Below are 20,711 nucleotides of genomic sequence, written 5' to 3'. Positions count from 1 at the left end.
GTTTGGATCTGGACCCTGGGGAATCGCGTTATGTCGCGACCGAAGGTAGGAGTCGACCTGACCCAGATGCTTTTATCGTCCCTAGAAAAAGGGAGGAAAGCCGCAGAAGGATTCAAAATCGGTTGGGGATGGGTGTTCCTCGCGGAATGGGTAGGGGTGGGGCGGGGGGGCGGGGTGGGTTGTTCTCGCGGAGGAATTCCGGAAAGAGGAAGAAAAAAAATCCAACGAACTCAGAGGAAAGACTACAAGTCCCGGCATGCACCGCGCCACCCAAGCTGCTGTGCACGTCCCGCGAGCTCGGCCAGCTGGCGGGAAATTTACACAACAGTGGGATTCTAAGCTCCGTGACCCCCGGGGAAGTTGAACCTCAGAATTTCAGATTTCCTGACTTGGCGAAACCCGCCTGCCCGTCCATCCGTCCATCCATCCATCCATCCGTCCGTTTATTCATCCATTCAAAACAACGCTAATTAGTGTCTTTTCCTAGCCAAGCTCAGTGCCGGCCAAGGGACACAGGTGAATCAGACAAACCTCTGCCCTCCAAGAGGGTATTTTTTATTCTGATTTCCAAAGAGGGCATTTCCCATTTTAAGAATGGGAAAAATGAAAGTCAAAGAGGGAAAATGAATGACAGTAAAATCTAGCTCTCCCCACCCCAACCTACTTTTTTTTTTTTTTTTTTTGAGACGGAGTCTCACTGTGTCGCCAGGTTGGAGTGCAGCGGCGCGATCTCAGCTCACTACAGCCTCTGCCTCCCAGGTTCAAGCGATTCTCCTGCCTCAGCCTCCTGAGTAGCTGGGACTACAGGCGCCTGCCACCACGCCCAGCTAATTTTTGTATTTTTGGTAGAGACAGGGTTTCACCATGTTGGCCAGGTCTCGATCTCTTGACCTCGTGATCTGTCCGCCTCGGCCTCCCAAAGTGCTAGGATTACAGGCGTGAGCCACTGCGCCCAGCCTCCATCTTACTTCTTAATCCCAGGTCTCATTCATTCATGAATGGCACCTTCATTTCTTTCTTTCCTTTTTTTTTTTTTTTTGAGACAAGGTCTCACTTGGTTGCTCAGGAGGGAGTGCAGTGGTGTGAACTTGGCTCAGTTGACTTCCTGGGCTCAAGCGATTCTCCTGCCTCTGCTTCCCAAGTAGCCGGGATTACCTGTGTGTGCCACCATGCTCAGCTAATTCTTTTTTAGTTTGTGTAGAGACAGGAGTCTCTATGTTATGTTGCTATGTTGCCCAGGCTTGTCTGGAACTCTTGGCCTCAAACCCATCTCCCGCCTTGGCCTCTTAAAGTGCTGGGATTACAGGCATGAACCACTGTACCTGGTTAGCCTCTTATTTCTTTAATTCCCTCTCACAACAAAAAATGAGTTATCTGCTCTCAGAGTGCCTTGAACTTTGCCTTTTTACTACAATTCATTATTCATGTGACTATTTGTTTAACATCTGTCTTCCCTGCTGCTCTTGGATCTAATCTGACTTGTTCTTCCCTGTATTCCCGGTCCTCAGCAGAGCTGACTACAGTTGATACATGTTGAATGACTGTTGAACTTACCTGTCTAGATGCTCAGCTAAAAAACTGGGACTGTTGACTCCTCCATCTTCCTCACATGCCACATCCAATAAAAGCCTCCTTCCTTTAGCTTTCTAAATATGTCTTGAATTTATTTTTTCCTCTACCTCAACTACCACTATGCTAATCATGACCAAACTCTCAAGTTTTAAAAATTAATACTCTTTAAATACACAGATTGGGACACATATAACTTTTTTTTTTTTTTTTTGAGACAGTGTCTCATTTTGTTGCTCAGGCTGGAGTGCAGTGGCACGAACACGGCTCACTGAAGCTTCAACCTCTTGGGCTTGAGTGATCCTCCTGCCTCAGCTTTCTGCATATCACTTTATAAAAGTATTAGAAAAAAAGAAAATAAACGTCTACTGAAATAGTCCCTTCCCCTGAACCCGACTGATTCCTTTGAAAGGAAGGACGAACCGCAGGTTGCTGAAGAATGCACAAACTCATAGCAGTCTACACTGTGAATATAGTATAGACATGGGTGTAGCAGACCATGTTGGATGAAGGAAAAAAATAGTGGACTACTTCTTTGTGACACTATGAATTTTGTTTTTGTTGTTGGAAAGGGAAAGAAAGATCTCCTGTATATTGACTTAGGACTTTGCGGTTTCTTTCAAATGACCCAGGGGAAATAGGAGTATGAACTTATTTGAGCAGGAACGTTCATGTCAGCCTTAAGAGAACATGCCAGGATATACTTTGTATACCCTCACAAAAATATGCCTAGAGAATGCCAGAGGTCAGAATACCACGTGTTCCAACCTTTGACCTCATCTCCTCAAGGTTATGGTCGCCAAGACCTCAGCTCTGAGGTATGTTGGGAACTCTCCAGAGGGCTAAGGGGAAATGAGGAATTGGATAAGGCAGGAATGAAGCTGGGATTAGTGGAACCAGCTAAGCAATGAAGCTGATCTCTGGTTAGATCAAAGTCTTGGGTAAGCTGGTGTGGCAAACTGGTTTCAGCATGGCTGTCTCCACCTGGTAGGTAGTACCAGGGAGCTCAGAGCAGGACTCCAGGAATAGAGACGGGAATGAAGGCAGGTGGCAATGTCACGAGCCTATGCTCTTTTTGACTCAACACCAATTGGCGCCATTCATGCTACCTTCTATGAATGGCACCAACGAGAAATAAAATTAAAGTTCTCTGTTTGTAGCCCATACAAGCAACTAAGCAACTTTTGAATCATTTTCTCAATAAGATCATTTTTTTAAAAAAGTCTTGTAGCCTTGTCTTTTCTTTTTTTCTTTTTTTTTTTTTTTTTTTTTGAGACGGAGTCTCGCTCTGTCGCCCAGGCTGGAGTGCAGTGGCGCAATCTCGGCTCACTGCAAGCTCCGCCTCCCGAGTTCACACCATTCTCCTGCCTCAGCCACTCCGAGTAGCTGGGACTACAGGCGCCCGCCACCATGCCAGGCTAATTTTTTTGTATTTTTAGTAGAGACGGGGTTTCACCGTGGTCTCGATCTCCTGACCTTGTGATCCGCCCGCCTCGGCCTCCCAAAGTGCTGGGATTACAAGCGTGAGCCACCATGCCCGGCCGCCTTGTCTTTTCTAAATGCATTATTTTAGTGGTTTGGGGAAAGTATTTATATCCCTGGGCTGTTTTTTGGGTCAAGATAGTAATAGGACTTCTATCTCAGGCAATATGACAGATGAGATTTCTTGAAAAGCTTATTAACACAACACACTTAAATCTGCTGGGCAATATGTAACAAACATCCTTTGAACTGTATAGCTGACCTGTTTATGTGGAGGGGTAAGGATTGGTAGAAGAAAAATCCCCAAGGGACCCCCACCCTAATACACACACACACACAAAGAAGGAAAATAAAAAAACAGAATTGTCACTAACTGATTCTTCATTTGTCATTTTCCTTGGGGAAGACATTGATTGTCTCACAAACAGGAGTTGGAGAGTGTCATGGGGCCCACTGGGCAAGGAGTTGGAACTGAGACCTCACCATAAAGCTGGACCCTTCAGAGACCCCCACCCTTAGTAAAGGTGTAATTAGAACCAATTTACCCTTCAGCAGTGGGAGACAACTAGGAAGCCAGTCAGCTTCAATGTAGGGAAAAAACCTTCCTCCTGAGAATTCTTTCTTTTTTTTTTTTTTTGAGAAGGAGTCTTGCCATCACCCAGGCTAGAGTGCAATGGCACAATCTCAGCTTACTGCAAGCTCCGCCTCCTGGGTTCAAGCGATTCTTCTGCCTCAGCCTCCCGAGTAGCTGGGATTACAGTTTCTTGCCACCATGCCTGGCTAATTTTTGTATTTTTAGTAAAGACAGGATTTCACCATGTTGGCCAGGCTGGCCTTGAACTCCTGACCTCGTGATCCACCTGCCTCAGCCTCCCAAAGTGCTGGGATTACAGGCATGAGCCACTGTTCCCAGCAAGAATTCTTAATCTTAGATGAGTCCTCAGGCTAATCTGAGAAATGCTAAATAAAAAAGTTTACTGTTCTTGGGGGCCCAGGCAGATGTAAATGTTAAACATCTCTGAGTCAAACATGTTTGACTCCTATAATGGTCAAATTATATAATAATTACATAATAAGAGATGTTTTAAATGAATTATATAATTGCATAATTACATAAGGAAAGATGTTTTAAATAAGTTAAAAAACAAAAAGCCTGTTCATGATAAACCCTCAGAAAACCAGGGAATAGTAGGAAATTTACTCAATATAGTACAGGAAACTATAGGAACCTACAGCCAGTATCATTCTTAAAAGCTGAAATAGAGAATGCATTCCTCTTATGATCAGGAGCAAGATAAAGATGTCAGCTCTTACCACTTTTAGTCAACTTTGTACATACTAGAGTTTCCACCAGTGCAATAAAGCAAGAAAAGGAAATAAAAAGCATAAATATTGAAAAAAAAGAAGTAAGTAAGTCTGCCTTTATTCACAGATGACATCATTGTATCCAGAGAAAACTCAAAGGATTTACAAACTACCAAAACTAATAATTCAGCAAGGGCATCAAATACAAGGTCAATGTACAAAATCAGTTATACTTCTATATATGTATCAATTTCCAATGTCTGCTTTAACAAATTGTCACCAATTCAATGGCTTTTGAAAACACTAACTTATTACCTTACAGTTTTTATTTATTTATTTATTTATTTTTTTGAGATGGAGTCTCTGTCACCCAGGCTGGAGTGCAGTGGTGCAATCTTGGCTCACTGCAACCTCCGCCTCCTGGGTTCAAGCGATTCTCCTGCCTCAGCCTCCTGATTAGCTGGGATTATAGGTGTGTGCCACCATGCATGGCTAATTTTTGTAATTTTTAGTAGAGATGGGGTTTCACCATGTTGGCCAGGCTGGTCTTGAACTCCTGACCTCAAATGATCTGCCTGCTTTGGCCTCCCAAAGTGCTGGGATTACAGGTGTGAGCCACTGCACCTGGTCCCTATCTTACAGTTCATGAGATCAGAAGTCTGAAAGGTGTCTCACTGGGCTAAAATCAAGGTGTTAGCAGGGCTGCCTTCATATCTGGAGGCTCTAGGAGAGAACCCCTGTTTTTTTGCCTTTTCTAGTTTCTGGAGGCTGTCTCATGGTCCCCTTTCATGTTCAAAGGCAGTTCTTCTCACATTGCGTGACTCTGACACTCTGACATTGACTCTGCCTTCTTCCACATTTAAGGATCCTTATGATTACATTGGGTCTGCCCCAAAAATACAAAATAATCTTTCTATTTTAAGGTTCTTTTATTAGCAACCTTAATTCCATCTGCAATTTTAAATCCCCCTTGCCATATAGTGTAACACATTGATACGTTCTAGGGATTAGGACATGGACATCTTTGGAGGTGGCCTTTTTCTGCTTATTACAATTTACTATCATCAGTTAGAAAATTAAATTTAAAAATACTGTATCCAATAGCATCATTAAATCAAATACCTATGAATAAATTTAATTAAAAATGTACAAGGCTGCTATACTGAAAACTAGAAAATAGAAACAATTTTTTAAAAGATTTAAATTAATGGAGAGACCATATTATTCATGGATTGGAAGGCTCAGTACCTTATAGTGTCACTTCCTGAAAATATCTGTAGATTCATTGCAATCCCAGTCAAAATCTCATGTTTTTTTGTAGAAATTGGCAAGCCAATTCTGAAATTTATGTTGAAGTGCAAAGGACCCCTAATTGCAAAGACAATCTTGAAATCAGAATTTACTCTACCTGACTTCAAGATTTACTAGAAAGCTACAGCGGTAATTAAGCCAATATGATAAGTGACATAAGGATAGACAAGTAAATAGAACAAAACACAGTCTTGAGATAGATCCACATACACATGGTCAGTTGAATTGTGACAGATGTGCCAATGCAATTCAATGAGGAGAGGAAAATTTTTTTAACCAAAGGCTCTGTAGCAACTGGATAAACATATGGAAAATGGAATTGAAAGCATGAGAGAAGATTAAAGATAAAATACAAAAAGACGGGGACAGCTTGACTAGTGTTAGGGGAGTTGGAAGGGCTTGAATGGAAGAATGAAACAAGATTTCACTGTGTTTCAGTGGGGCTTGCTTCTGCCAGTTTTGTAAAGCAGTTTCCTCCACTCCTCTCCGCCACTCTTTGAGAGGTAGGCTGGTATGCTAAGCAGAATTCTAAGATGGGCCCCAAGATTCCCACCCCCTAGTGTACATGCCTTGTACAATTCTCTCTCCTTGAGCATGGAGGAGTGTGTGAATCTGATGGTATGGTTACTATAGTGATTACCTTCCATTACTTAAGACTCCATCATAGGTGACTTGGAGAGGGGTGGATTGCAAATCAGAGGGAGGTGCTCCATGTGGCCTGGAGGAAAACAAATGTGCATGTTGTGAAGTGCCTATGGGGGCCACACTACAGGGAGCTGCAGGCAGCCTCTAGGAGCTGAGAGCAGTCCCCAGCAGACAGCTAGCAAGTAAACAGGGACCTCCGTCCTACAACCCTAGGCAACTGAATTCTGCCAACAACCTTAATGAGCTTGGAAGGGGACCCCATGCCCTAAATGAGAGCCATAACCCCAGCCATCACCTTGACTGTGGCCTTGTGAGAGCTGAGCCGATGATGCAGCTAAGTCATGCCCACGCTCCTGGCCCACGGAAACTGAGATAATGGATTCCCATCATTTTAAGCCACTGATTTTGTGGTAATTTGTTACCCAGCAATAGAAAATGAATGCAGATGGCAGGCCTGTCCCAGCTGCAAATGTCATCCTGCACAGGACCAATTTTGATTTCTCTCTTCATACGTGCCTTTAGGAATCAATCTTCCCAGGAGAGAGGGCCAAGCTGTTTTGGACATGGTTGAAGTGAAATAATACCCACCACCCATTGAGGATTTGAAAGGTCCATTTGGGGTGAAAGGAATTAACATTGCTCTGAGTCTTTGACTTAGCCCCTTCTGGGATCCTCAATTTAATCAAACATTCCAAGTTAAGAGTAGAAAGTCCAGATCGGCTGGGTACAGTGGCTCACACCTGTAATTCCAGCACTTTGGGAGGCCGAGGCGGGTGGATCACCTGAGGTCAGGAGTTCCAGACAAGCCTGGCCGACATGGCGAAACCCCATCTCTATTAAAAATACAAAATTGGCTGGGTGTGGTGGTGGGTGCCTGTAATTGCAGATACTAGGGAGGCTGAGGCAGGAGAATCACTTGAACCCGGAAGGTGGAAGTTGCAGAGAGCTGAGATTACACCACTGCACTCCAGCCTGGGCGACAGAGTGAGATTCCATCTCCAAAAAAAAAAAAAAAACAACAACAAACAAACAAAAAAAGTTCAGATCCTTCTCATAGAGTGTATTGAGCTGAGCTTTCAAAACTGGGGTTCAGGGCTGACCTTTGGAGTACTGAAAACCAGGCATTTGCTATACTGGTCATACCTGTGGAGCAAACCTGCAGTAAGGTGGTACCTTGGATACTTGGGTTCATTCACAGCAGATAAATTCTGGTCCATTTGCTGGGGACGTGGTTGCCAGTGGGAACTTGATCAGGCTGGACCTTCGTGTCTCAGAACCTAGGCATTGTTGAGTCAGATGGTTTGGGCATTTTAATATCTGCAGTAAGTTAACCTGGGAAAACAGGGCAGATATACAAAACCAGTTACATCCTTTTCCTTTCCTCATTGCAGAACCAAAATTACAAGGGCCATGGATTGTCAAAGGGAAAAGAGCGGTGAGTGGTTCCCATCCAATCCAACAATCACAGAGCAACCAACCTCTCTCCTTCCCTCCCCTTTTCAATCCCTCTCTCCCTTTTCTACTTCAACAATTATAATGAAAATGATAGTAGAAGGAGTAATGCTAAACCATTATTGAGCACTTATCATGTGCCAGGCTCTGGGCCTGTCACTTTACCTGTATTAGCTCATTGAATCCTGACCATGACCATTTGAAGTAGATACTACTATTGTGTCCATTTTACAGATGGAGAAACTGAAGCTCAAAAAGGCTAAGTGACTTGCTCAAGATCACACGATCAGTTAGGGGTAGAGCTTGTTGGACTCCAGGGCCCACTGTCTAACTTTGGTCTCTCCTGCCTCCTTCAACAACCCTGTGATGACTTGATAACTTGCAGGTCAGCTATGCTCTGATCTTCTGCTTCACTCTGCATCAACAACCTGCATGCCAAACCCAGCACCCCTTTGGATCTCCTAAAGAGAACCCACTTGCACAAAGCAGGAGTGAGCAACGTAGACTTTATTGAAGATTTTTGTGGGGAGTTAGAGGAGGTAGTTTACATAGCAAATGTTTTAGATAGTCTATTCTCTGGTCCATTAGATCTCTTCTCTTCTCTTCTCTTCTCTTCTCTTCTCTTCTCTTCTCTTCTCTTCTCTTCTCTTCTCTTCTCTTCTCTTCTCTTCGAGTTTCACTCTTGTTACCCAGACTGGAGTGCAATGGCACGATCTCAGCTGACGGCAAACCCTGCCTCTTGGGTTCAAGCGATTCTCCTGCCTCAGCCTCCCGAGTAGCTGGGATTACAGGCATGCGCCACCATGACCAGCTAATTTTGTATTTTTAGTAGAGACAGGATTTCTCCTTGTTGGTCAGGCTGGTCTCGAACTTCTGACCTCAGGTGATCTGCCTGCCTCGGCCTCCCAAAGTGCTGGGATTACAGGCATGAGCCACCGCGCCCAGCCAGATATTTTTGTTCTTTCTAAAGTCCTTCCTGGCTATACTACCACTGAGGAGGGTGATTTGGGATGCTTCTCTCATGCAATGCTCATCTTCTTTGCCTTCTTTCTCTCCATACTGACTATCCCACCAACTTCAAATCTCTCACTCTCTTATGTAGTGCAACTCAGCAATGTTCCGGATCCTGGCCCTAAACATACATGTCCACCTGACCCCCATCCCAACAAAACAAAGAGCACTTAACAGACCTGTGTTAGGCTGTTTTTGCATTGCTATAAAGGAATACCTGAGATTTTTTATTTATTTATTTATTTATTTTGAGACAGAGTTTCGCTCTTGTTGCCCAGGCTGGAGTGCAATGGCCTGATCTCGGCTCACTGCAACCTCCGCCTCCTGGGTTCAAGCGATTCTGCTGCCTCAGCCTCCCGAGTAGCTGGAATTACAGGTGCCCGCCACCACACCTGGCTAATTGAGACTGAGTAATTTATAAAGAAAAGAGGTGTAATTGGCTCACGTTTCTACAGGCTGTACAAGCATGGCACCAACATCTGCTCAGCTTCTGGTGAGGCCTCAGGGAGCTTACAATCATGATGGAAGGCAAAGGGGGAGCAGGCGTGTCACATGGCAAGAGTGGGAACAAGGGAGAGGTCCCAGGCTCTTTTAAACAACCAGATCTCCCATGAACTGAATGAAAACTCATTTATCACCAAGGGGATGTTGCCAAACCATTCATGAGGGATCCATTTTCAGGATCCAACCACCTCCCACCAGGCCCCACCTTCAACATTGAGAATCACATTTTAACTTGAGATTTGGAGGGGACAAACATCCAAACCATATCAAGGCCCCATCTACTTATTTTATAAAGGCACACACACACACACACACACACACACACATATTTACCACAAAATATTTTTTATTTATGTGCCTTATTGAGGGCACATATAGATATGTGTTCCACTACCAGTAAGAGAAAACTCATAATAGTAGCTTAAACAAATTGTATTTATTTTATTCACAAAGAGTGAAGAAGAGTCTGGAGTGCTGGTACAGTGGTTCAATAATGTCAGAGCCAGCGTCTTCATGATTGCCTTTTTTTTTCTTTTTTTGAGACGGAGTCTTACTCTGTTGGCTGGAGTGCAGTGGTGCGATCATGGCTAACTGCAGCCTTGACCTCCCAGGCTCATGCAATCCTCCCATCTCAGCCTTCTGAGTAGCTGGGACTACAGGCTCATGCCAGTGCACCTGGTTAATTTTTTTTTTTTTTAGACTCTTGCTCTGTTGCCCAGGCTGGAGTGCAGTGGCATGATCTCAGCTCACTACAACCTCTGCCTCCCAGGTTCAAGTGATTCTCCTGCCTCAGCCTCCCTAGTAGCTGGGACTACAGGCACCCACCACCACACCTGGCTAATTCTTGTATTTTTAGTAGAGACGGAGTTTCACCATATTGGCCAGACTGGTCTCGAACTCTTGACCTTGTGATTCACCCGCCTTGGCCTCCCAAATGCTGGGGTTACAGGTGTGAGCCACTGCGCCCGGCCTAGCTAATTTTTTAAATTTTTCTTTTTTTTGTAGTTATGAGGTCTCACTATGTTGCCCAGGCTGGTCTCCAACACCTGGCCTCAAGTGATCATCCCACCTTGGCCTCCCAAAGTGTTGGGATTACAGGCATGAGCCTTCATGATTGTCTTGACCTCTTCCTCATGGAGACCAAATGGCCACTACAGCTCCAGCCTTCATGTCATGATCAGGACAGGAAGAAGAGGGGAGGAAAGACTCAAGCCACATCTATCCTTTCTTTCTTTCCTTCCTTCTCTTTCTTTCTTTCTTTCTTTCTTTCTTTCTTTCTTTCTTTCTTTCTTTCTTTCTTTCTTTCTCTTTCTTTCTTTCTTCTTTCTTTTCTTTCTGTCTTTCTTTCTCTCTCTCTCTTTCTCTCTCTTCCTTCCTTCCTTCTTTCCTTTCTTTCTTTCTTTCATCAAAAGAGCAAAACTTTCCCAGGAACTTACCCTTTCTAGCAGTCTTATGTTTCTCTTATTGACTAGAATTGTGTCACATGGCCACCCCAACTGCATGAGTAGCTAGGAATACAAGTTATGTAAGTGTCGTTGTACTGTTATTACCATTCTGCACCCTGCTTTTGTCACACAAAATGATATGTTTGGTGTTTATCCACGTTGGCACATGTAGCTCTGAATGCATTGTAACTGCTACCTCTGTTTCATTGTGTATCACACATTATTTACCCATCTGCCTGTGGAAAGGCAGTTATGAAGTATTGGTTTCACTAGAAACTGACCCTGAGGGAAGGATGTGAGAGCAAGTGGTTTATTTGGAAGGTAATTCCAGTGAGCACTGACAGGGAAGTGGGGAAGTAAGACAGCTAAGGAGAGAAACCAGTAAAAGGTGCATCATTGACAGGTAATTGCTGTGGACAAGTGGGCTCAATCCCCCGGGGAATTCCTGGGAGAAGGTAGAATGCACTGCAGACTTATCCTAAGTGAGAGATGAGAGACTTAGCGGATTTATCCACCAACTCCAGTCATCACTGGTTGTATGCTGTTGGCAGAGGGTCAGTTCACTCTGGTGCTTCCAATCTGCTCCACATGCTGGCTGAGCAGACTCCGGGGGCCAGGGAAAACCCTCAGGTGGCATCGAAGGTGCTGGCAGTGGGAAGCTCTTTGGTTTGCATGCACAGGAGTGGTGAATGCCAAAGGTGTATGGGTGGACGACCAACAGTGTGTGCCACAGGTTATTTCTATAAAAAATATTAACAATTACATATAAGCATCCTTGCACACGTGTTCCCTGGTAGAAATGCAGAGTACAAACCCAGGGTATAGAGCTAGGACAGGTTGCTGAGTTTAGGGTACGTGCATATTCGACTTTACTAAAAACTGCCTGGTGACCCTGCAAAGTGTGTTCTACCAGCAGAGGAGGAGTTTCCATTTTATCCCATTGTTGCCAAAACTTGGACCTTTAGATTTTTGCCAGTCTGATGTGTGTGACATAGTCCTTGATCGTTGTAATATGCCAAATTGCTCTCCAAAGGTATGCCCAACGTGCACCCCATCAGCATTGTAAGATAATTGTCATTTCTCCACATTCTTGTGAACATTTGGTATTTGTCTGATTTTTAATATTTTCTGCAAGCTGATGGATTTTGAAATTGTATCTCTGTCGTTTCAGGTCTATTGCATATATTTTTAGTAGTCCATGTTGTCTCCTCTACTGACTTTTAGCTAAACCTCCTTATTTTATCTTTTTTTTTTTTTTTCATATTATTTGTAGAGTGAGGTCTTGCCATGTTGCTCAGGCTGGTCTCAAATTCCAGGGCTCAAGTGATCCTCCCACCTTGGCCTCCCAAAGTGCTGGGATTACAGGCATGAGCCATCGTGCCCAGCCTATTTGATCTTTTAAATGGTTACTTTAGAGCAGTGGTTCTAAAAGTTTAAGCTCAGGGTGGGTCCCTTTACAACTTAAAAATAATTGTGAGCCCAACTGACTTTTGTATATGTGGCATACATCTAACAATGTGTACCATATTAAAAATTTAAGCTGATGAATTTTATTTTATTTTATTTTTGAGATGGAGTCTCACTCTGTCGCCCAAGCTGGAGTGCAGTGGTGCGATCTCGGCTCACTGCAATCTCCGTCTCCGGGGTTCAAGCAATTCTCCTGCCTCAGCCTCCCGAGTAGCTGGGATTACAGGCATGCGCCACCACATCTAGCTAATTTTTGTATTTTTAGTACAGATGGGGTTTCACCATGTTGGCCAGGCTGGTTTTGAACTCCTGACCTCAGGTGATCCACACGCCTTGGCCTCCCAAAGTGCTGGGATTACAGGCATGAGCCACCATGCCTGGCCTAAGCTGATAAATTTTTAAAATACTTGTTAATTCATTTAAAAAGCAAAAAAAAAAACTCATTACATGGTAGCATAAACTTTTTTTTTTTTTTTTTTTTTTTTTTTGACACAGGGTCTCACTCTGTCGTCACCCAGGCTGGAGTGCAATGGTGTGATCTCGGCTCACTGCAAACTCTGCCTCCCGGGTTCAAGTGATTCTCGTACCTCAGCCTCCCAAGTAGCTGGGATTACAGGTCATCATGCCTGGCTAATTTCTGTATTTTTAGTAGAGACGGCCACCATGTTGGCCAGGCTGGTCTCGAACTCCTGACCTCAAGTGATCCGCCTGCTTTGGCCTCCCAAAGCGCTGGGTTTACAGGTGTGAGCCACTGTGTTCGGCCCAACATTTTTGTGAGTTATAGTTATAATTTCCCCACCAAAATGTACTGAGATGAGTAGTGGTCGTTTTAAATTTTTGTGAATCTCTTTAACGTCTGGCTTATTAGAAAACATTTGACTTTCCAGATTTTCTGTGTTCAATCTGTTGTGATAGATTGTTTTGGTCGAAGGATAGGAAGAAAATCTAGCCTCACAAAGATAGTATTTGGAAAAGGGAAGACTTTGTGTACCCCTGAAAAAGAGTTGGGGACCCTGAGGAATACTTGAGACCACACTTCACAACCTATGGCTCTAGGGGATTACAATATGCATCCTTACCTTATCACAGTCTACCTTGAAGCATAATTACACCACTTCATGCACAACTAAGAACCCTATAGCAACACACTTCTGTTTGCTCCCCTCTGATCCTTTGTGCTGCTATTTTTGTCATATATTTACTTGTAAATATGTTATAAACCCTTCATTACATTCTCACTATATTTGCTTTAAATAGCTACTTGTATTTTTTTTAAATTGACATGAAAGAAAGTATTCCATATTTACCCCACTATTCATTCTTTCTGAATTTCCATCTGGTATAATTTTCCTTCAGCCCGAGGAACGTTCTTTAGTGTTTCTTATAGTGTGGATCTGTTGGCAATAAATTCTCTCAGCTTTTATTTATTTAAAATATCTTTATTTCACTGTCATATTTTAAGTAAAGTTTTACTGGATATAGAATTCGAGGTTGATCTTTTTTCTTTAAGCACTTGAAAGATGATATTTCTTTGTCTTCAGGCTTATGTTGTTTCTGATGTGAAGTCAGCTGTTCTTTTTTTTTTTTTTGAGACGGAGTCTTGCTCTGTCGTCTAGGCTGGAGTGCAATGGTGCAATCTCAGCTCACTGCAACCTCCACCTCCTAGGTTCAAGGGATTCTCCTGCCTCAGCCTCCTGAGTAGCTGGGATTACAGGTACCCGCCACTACGCCTGGCTAATTTTTGTATTTTTAGTAAGGACCAGATTTCTCCATGTTGGTTAGGCTGGTCTCGAATTCCTGGCCTCAGGTGATCTGCTTGCCTCAGCCTCCCAAAGTGCTGGGATTACAGGCGTGAGCCACTGCGCCTGGCCAAAGTCAGCTGTTCTTGTCTTCCACTCCCACTCTCCACCACCCTCACCCCACTATGTGATGTGTCTTTTTTTCTCAGACTTTTTTTTTTAAGACTGTTCTGTTTTTCAGCAATTTGACTGTGGTTTACCTGGGTGTAGTTTATATTGTGTCTATCTTGCTTGGGGTTAATTGAGCGTCTTGAATCTGTGAGTTGATAATTTAATCAAATTTGGAAAATTTTTTAGCCATCATTTCTTCAAAAAATATTTTCTGTCCTATCTCTTCCCCATCTCTTTCTTGAACTTCAGTTATACGTATGTTAGACTGCTTGATATTATCTCACGAGTCACTGAGGTTCTGTTCATGTAAAAATTTTTTATCTAATTCAGTTTGAACAATTTCAATTGGACTGTTTTCAAATGTACGGTTTTTCCTTCTCAATGCCTAGTCTCTTGTTAAGCACATCCACTGAACTTTTAATTTCAGATATTATAGTTTTCCCTTCTAAAATTTCCATTTGGTTCTTTTTTTTTTTTTTGAGACAGGGTCTTGCTCTGTCACATAGGCTGGAGTGCAGTGGTGCGATCATGGCTCACTGCAGCTTTCAACCTCCTGGGCTCAAGTGATCCTCCCACCTCAGCTCCCCAGGTAGCTGGGACTACAGGCACATGCCACCATGCCTGGCTAATTTTAAAACTTTGTGTAGAAATGGGGTCTCACTGTGTTGCATTGGCTGGTCTTGAACTCCTGGGTGATCCTGCCACCTCAGCCTCCCAAGGTATTGGGATTACAGGTGTGAGCCACTTGGCCATTTGGTTCTTTTCTGCAATAACTCATCTATTCACACATTGTATCCATCTTTTCCCATAAATCCTGTAACATATTTATAATAATTTTAAAATTCCTTCTCTAATGATTCTGATAATTGGGTCATTTATGGGGTTTATTTCAATTGGCTGTTTTTCCTCTTGATTATGTATTACATTTCCCTGCTTTGCTATTGCATGTGTTATATTTTTAGAACTGCACTCTGGATATTGTGTATGAAAAACAATTATATATAATAATTTTTTAGTCTTCATATACATATACATATATACACATACATACACACACTTTATATATATATATATACATGTGTATATATATACACACACACATACGTACACACACTTTATAGAGTATGCGAGCTCCTTCCTCTGACTAGCAGTTAGGTTTAGGGGCTGATCATTCAGATTCCTCCTAAAGCTGAGTTGAACATGGGTTGGGCTGCAGCTTTAATTAAATTGTGTGCACTCCAATCCAATCTCCTTCACTGCCATTTTGAGCTTGTTAGTATTTGAGCTAGGTCGGGCTGCAGTGCTGATTATTGTTTAATTTATTTTTATTTTTAGAGACAATGTCCCACTATGTTGCTCAGTCTGGTCTCCAACTCCAGTTTTTCACCTGTCAACATAAAAAAATAGAGACAAATCTCCAAGCAAAAAGGTTTTATTTGGGAATAATATACAAGAAGTAGAACTGCAGTCCAGGATGTCCATATAGACTAGGGTGGCCCCCAGCATGTCTGAGAACAAAGGAAAAGGTTAGGGTTCTCTTGGGGAAAGAGGAGATTTACGTAAGTTGTTTCAAAAGAAAGTTCATTGGCGCTAGCAGCGTTTTTTATGAGAGCTGGTGAGTTCAGTAGCAGATTGGTAAGTGTCAGTAGTTGCTAGGTAGGACTTGGAGTCTCGGAGATCTTGTTAGGCCCTTGCAGTTTTGGATTGGGCCTGAGAAACAGTGTCAGGCTAGTGTTCTTGTGTTAGCTGCTAGCTGCCCTTGTGCTGTTAGCGGTACTCTTGTCTCATGTGGTAAGCTGTGGTTTGGAAAATGTTCTTGTGAAAGTTCTTATTATCTGGCAAATCATGCATGAGAATCCTCCCTTCATGAACTTTCCTGGCTCTGTTTTTTTATTTTTTTACTTTTTATTTTTTGAGATGGAGTCTCACTCTGTTGCCCAGGCTGGAGTGCAGTGGTGGGATCTCGGCTGACTGCAACCTCTGCCTCCCAAGTTCATGTGATTCTCCTGCCTCAGCCTTCTGAGTAGCTGGGACTACAGGTGCACACCCCCATGCCCGGCTAATTTTTTTTTTTTTTTTTTTGAGATGGAGTCTTGTTCTATCACCCAGGCTGGAGAGCAGTGGCATGATCTCGGCTCACTTCAGGCTCTGCCTCCCAGGTTCCAATGATTCTCCTGCCTCAGCCTCCCGGGTAGCTGGGATTACAGGCACATGCCACCACACCCGGCTAGAAGCTGGGAAAGGCAAGGAAACAAATTCTCCCTTAGAGCCTCCAAAAGGAATGCAGCCCTGCCAACCAATTTCAGTCCCTCTGACTTCTGGAACAGTAAGATTATTTATTTATTTATTTATTTATTTATTTATTTATTTACTTATTTTATTTATTTATTTATTTATTTATTTATTTATTTATTTATTGAGACAAGGTCTCTCTCTCTTGCCCAGGCTGGAGTGCAGTGGCACAATCTTGGCACACTGCAACAGTAAGGTTATTTATTTATTTATTTATTTAATTTATTTATTGAGACAGGGTCTCTCTCTCTTGCCTAGGCTGGAGTGCAGTGGCACAATCTCGGCACACCTCAACTTCCATCTTCTGGGTTCAAGCGATTCTCCTGCCTCAGACTCCCCAGTAGCTGGGATTACAGGCGCCAGCCACCGTGACCAGCTGATGTTTGTATTTTTAGTAGAGATGGGGTTTCACCATGTTGGCCAGGCTGGTCTGGAACTCCTGACCTCAGGTGATCCGCCTGCCTCAGCCTCCCAGAGTGCTATGATTACAGGCATGAGCCACTGCACCCGGCCTAATTTTTTTGTATTTTTAGTACAGACGTGGTTTCACCATGTTGGTCAGGCTGGTCTGAAACTCCTGACCTCAAATGATCCGCCCGCCTCGGCCTCCCAAAGAGCTGGGATTATAGGCATGAGCCACCTCGCCAGGCCCCCTGACCCTATTTTGCCAGGGTTTGACACAAGTGATTCCATTTTGAATTTGACAACTTTCACACACCACTAATTATAATGTTAGCTCGAGTTTTTTTAAGATGCTTTTATCAAGTTGACGAAGTTCCTCTCAGAGTTTTTAAATGAATGAGTGTTTAATTTTTATCAAATGCCTTTTCTGCATCAATTGATATAATCATGTGATTTCTCCATTTTAGTCTGTTAATATGACTGATTACCTTGGTTTTTTTTTTTTGTTGTTGTTGTTTTGTTTTGTTTTGTTTTGTTTTGTTTTGTTTTGTTTTTTGAGACAGTCTCTCTCTGTCGCCCACACTGGAGTGCAGTGGTGCTATCTCGGCCCACTGCAACCCCTGTCTCCCCAATTCAAGCGATTCTCCTGCCTCAGCCTCCTGAGTAGCTGGGACTACAGGTGCCCACCACCACGCTTGACTAATTTTTGTATTTTTAGTAGAGATGGGATTTCACCATGTTGGCCAGGCTGGTCTTGAACTACTGACCTCAAGTAATCTGCCTGTCTCAGCCTCCCAAAGGGTTGGGATTACAGGCGTGAGACACCATGCCTGGCTCATTGATTAATTTTTGAATACTGAACCAGCCTTGCCTACTGGAATAAAGTCCGCTTGGTTATGGTGTATAATCCTTTTTATATATTGCTGAATTCTATTTGATTGCATTTTGTTAAGGCTTTTTCCATCTATATTCATAAGGGATATTGGTCTGTGGTTTACTTCTTGTGTACTGTCTTTGGTTTTGATATCAGGTTAATACTAGCTTGGCAAAATGAATTTGGAAATTCTCCCTCCTCTTCTATTTTCTGGAAGAGATTGTGTAGGATTGGTGTTAATCCTTCTTCAAATATTTGGGGAAATTCTCCAGTGAAACCACTGAGCCTGGAGATTTCTTTTCTGGGAAGTTTTGAATTATGAATTCAATTTCCTTAATAGCTAGAGAGCTATTCAAATTACCTATTTCATATTGGATGAGTTGTAGTAATTGTGCTTTTTGAGGAATAGTTCCATTTCATCTAAGCTGTCAAATGTAGGTGTGTGGAGCTGTTAGTAGCATTTCCTTATTGTGGCTGTGATACCTGAGGGCTCCATAGTGGCAGCCTCTGTTTCAGTCCTCATACTGGGTAGTTGGGTCTTTCCTTTGTCAGTCTTGCTGACAAATAGGTTTGTAGATTTTATTGATCTTTCCAGAGAACTTGCCTTTTATTTTACTGATTTGCTATAATATTTTTCTGTTTTCGATTTTATTGATTTCCAGCTCTCCTCTAGGCCCCCTTTAACATCACCCCAGAGTGGGAGGGGCACTTCATTTCGGCCAGGTTGGGGAGGAAGTCCAGGCTCCACACGTGGTCTCCACTGCTGCACTGGGGGTGGGAGGCTCATTACCGCCTGGCAGGGATGAAAGCCTGGCTCTGTCTGTGGCCTTCTCTGACAGCACCAAGCAGGGGTGTTGGGTGCCCTGCTGCAAACTCAGGGGAAGTCTAGACTCCCTACTCGGCCTTTGCTGGCATCACTGGGAGTGGGCCACAGATGTGTTCTTGGGGGTCCGGCTGGAGTAGAGCAGTGATAGCCCAAGTCTTCTGTCTGGCTAGGCTGCTCCTTTCTTGGTCCTTTGGCTAGGACTGGGTGCTTTTGTTGAAGCTTTTGTTGTCTGTGCCCATTGGCATTTCTGGGTTGGTGGCTTTTCATCTCCATATCTGAACTATATGAGACAAAAAGGAAACCCAGAGAATTCACCACCATGTAGTTCCTGTGGTCCTGAAATCCCCAGCCAGTCTGCCTTCTTCTCTATCTTTCGGTCTTATATTTGTTTTATAGATAGTATCTTGAGTTTTCAGTTGTATCAGTAGGAGGAATAGGAAAAAGTACATCTGCTTCATCTTCCCAGATGATTGCCAGGAGAGGGCTTTGCAAATACTTATCATTTCATGTAAGGATTAGTCATAGCACATGGAAGGCAACCAGACCATGCCTGGCACATAGTAGGCTTGGATACAATGATCGTTATTTTTCAATGATTTGAAGATTCTATAATTCTCAGTCTGATTGTGCTAAGTGTTATCATGCTCTAATGCTAAATTCTGAAATACAGTGTGGAACTTTCCAGGTATGGAACTTGACTTCTCTTCCTCCTACTTTTTTCCTCTCCTTGTGCCATCCTAGGAAAATCATTGATCCTGAACAAATGTTCATTGCCTTGTCTTGCAGAGAGCAGAGAGCATCCATCCGGTTCAAGACCACCCTCATGAACACACTCATGGACGTCCTTCGCCACAGGCCAGGATGGGTGGAAGTGAAGGAGTAAGATACTCCCCCGAGCCTTGTCCCTCCTTCCTTTTGTCTCACAGGAACTTGTCTTCCTTTGTTTTTCTCCCAGTTCCCCTGGGTGACCACTGGGACTTGTCCCAAAGTGGCTGTGACATTTATTTAGCACCCACAATGTGCCAGGCACATTATCGCTATCATCTCTGTCTTATTGAAGCCTTCCAACTAAACCATAAGATAAGATTATGTTCAGAGTTATGAAACCAATTGCTTAAGGTCACACAGCATTGTAAACATCACAGCAGGATTCAAACCCAGGCGCATTTGTGTCCTATGGCTTTCGGTAGAAACTAGGAATGCAGCTACCACAGACCTATGGCCTGGATCCTCCAGTGACGGGTCCAGATCAAGGACTGCTCTCCCCTGGCCACTTGCTAGTTCTGTGACTTTGGCCTGTAAGCCTACCTTTCTTCTTTCATGCTGGCCTCTGGGGATACTGATTGAGACAAACCAGCATGTGATGTCTGGCACAGAGTAGGTGCTATTAGTTAGGGCTAAGGTTTGGATGTATGCAATGGGAACCCAAAGTAAAAGAGGCTTCAACATGCTAGAAGTTTATCTGTCCCATTGAAGTCCATATGTAGGAAGTTCAGAGATGGTAAGGGGCCCCCACAGAAATGTGGGATCCATCTGCTTCTGTCTTTCCACTCTACTATCCCTTAGGTGAGGTCCTTGTTTTTCATAGTCCAAGGTGGAGCTCGAGCCTTGCTTTCACATTCCAAACAGCAAGAGGTAGGCAGGAGGCAATAAAAGGCATAGGCCAGGTGCAGTGGCTCACACCTATAATTCCAGCACTTTGAGAGGCCAAGGCGGGAGGATCGCTTGAGTCCAGGAGTTCAAGACCAACCTGGGCAACATGGCAAAACCCTGTCTCTACAAAAAATTTTTTAAAAAGTTAGCCGGACATGGTGGTATGTGCCTGTAGTCCCAGCTACTTGGGAGGCTGAGATGGGAAAATTGCTTGAGCCCGGGAGGTCGAGGCTGCAGTGAGCTGTGATCACACCATAGCACTCTAGCCTGGGTGACAGAGTGAGACCCTGTCTCAAAAAAAAAAAAAAAAAAAAAAAAAAAGAGAGAGAGAGAAAGAAAAGGCAAGCCCATCCCTTGAAGGACACAACTCAGGAGTCTCTCACAGCTTACTGGCCAGACCTTAACCATGTGGCCACACCCAGCTACAAAGGAATCTGGAAAATGTAGTTGTTTTTTTTTATTATTATTATAGAGTCTTGCTCTGTCGCCCAGGCTGGAGTGCAGTGGCGCAATCTCAGCTCACTGCAAGCTCCACCTCCCAGGTTCACGCCATTCTCCTGCCT

General features: G+C 43.5%; 1 protein-coding gene across 4 annotated transcripts in view; it reads left to right on the top strand.

Moving 5' to 3' along the window:
- Positions 1-20,711, top strand: part of TTLL9 (tubulin tyrosine ligase like 9) — a 75,348-nt gene that overhangs the window by 9,048 nt on the left and 45,589 nt on the right. For 2 of the 4 annotated variants that reach the window (XM_055266301.2, XM_055266300.2), the window contains exons 1-3: positions 2,280-2,387; positions 7,704-7,747; positions 19,282-19,374. In XM_055266301.2, coding sequence (XP_055122276.2) covers positions 2,295-2,387; positions 7,704-7,747; positions 19,282-19,374 — 230 coding nt within the window. In that variant the 5' untranslated portion in view covers positions 2,280-2,294. Of the gene's footprint in view, positions 1-30; positions 46-2,279; positions 2,388-4,483; positions 4,566-7,703; positions 7,748-19,281; positions 19,375-20,711 lie in introns of those variants that run through there. The other 2 variants (XM_055266303.1, XM_055266302.2) reach the window with 2 other exon arrangements.

This window comes from Symphalangus syndactylus, chromosome 24 (assembly GCF_028878055.3).
Source record: "Symphalangus syndactylus isolate Jambi chromosome 24, NHGRI_mSymSyn1-v2.1_pri, whole genome shotgun sequence".
NCBI lineage: Eukaryota > Metazoa > Chordata > Mammalia > Primates > Hylobatidae > Symphalangus > Symphalangus syndactylus.
Note: the sequence above shows the minus strand (reverse complement) of the source record. Positions and strands in the feature narration are given on the sequence as shown.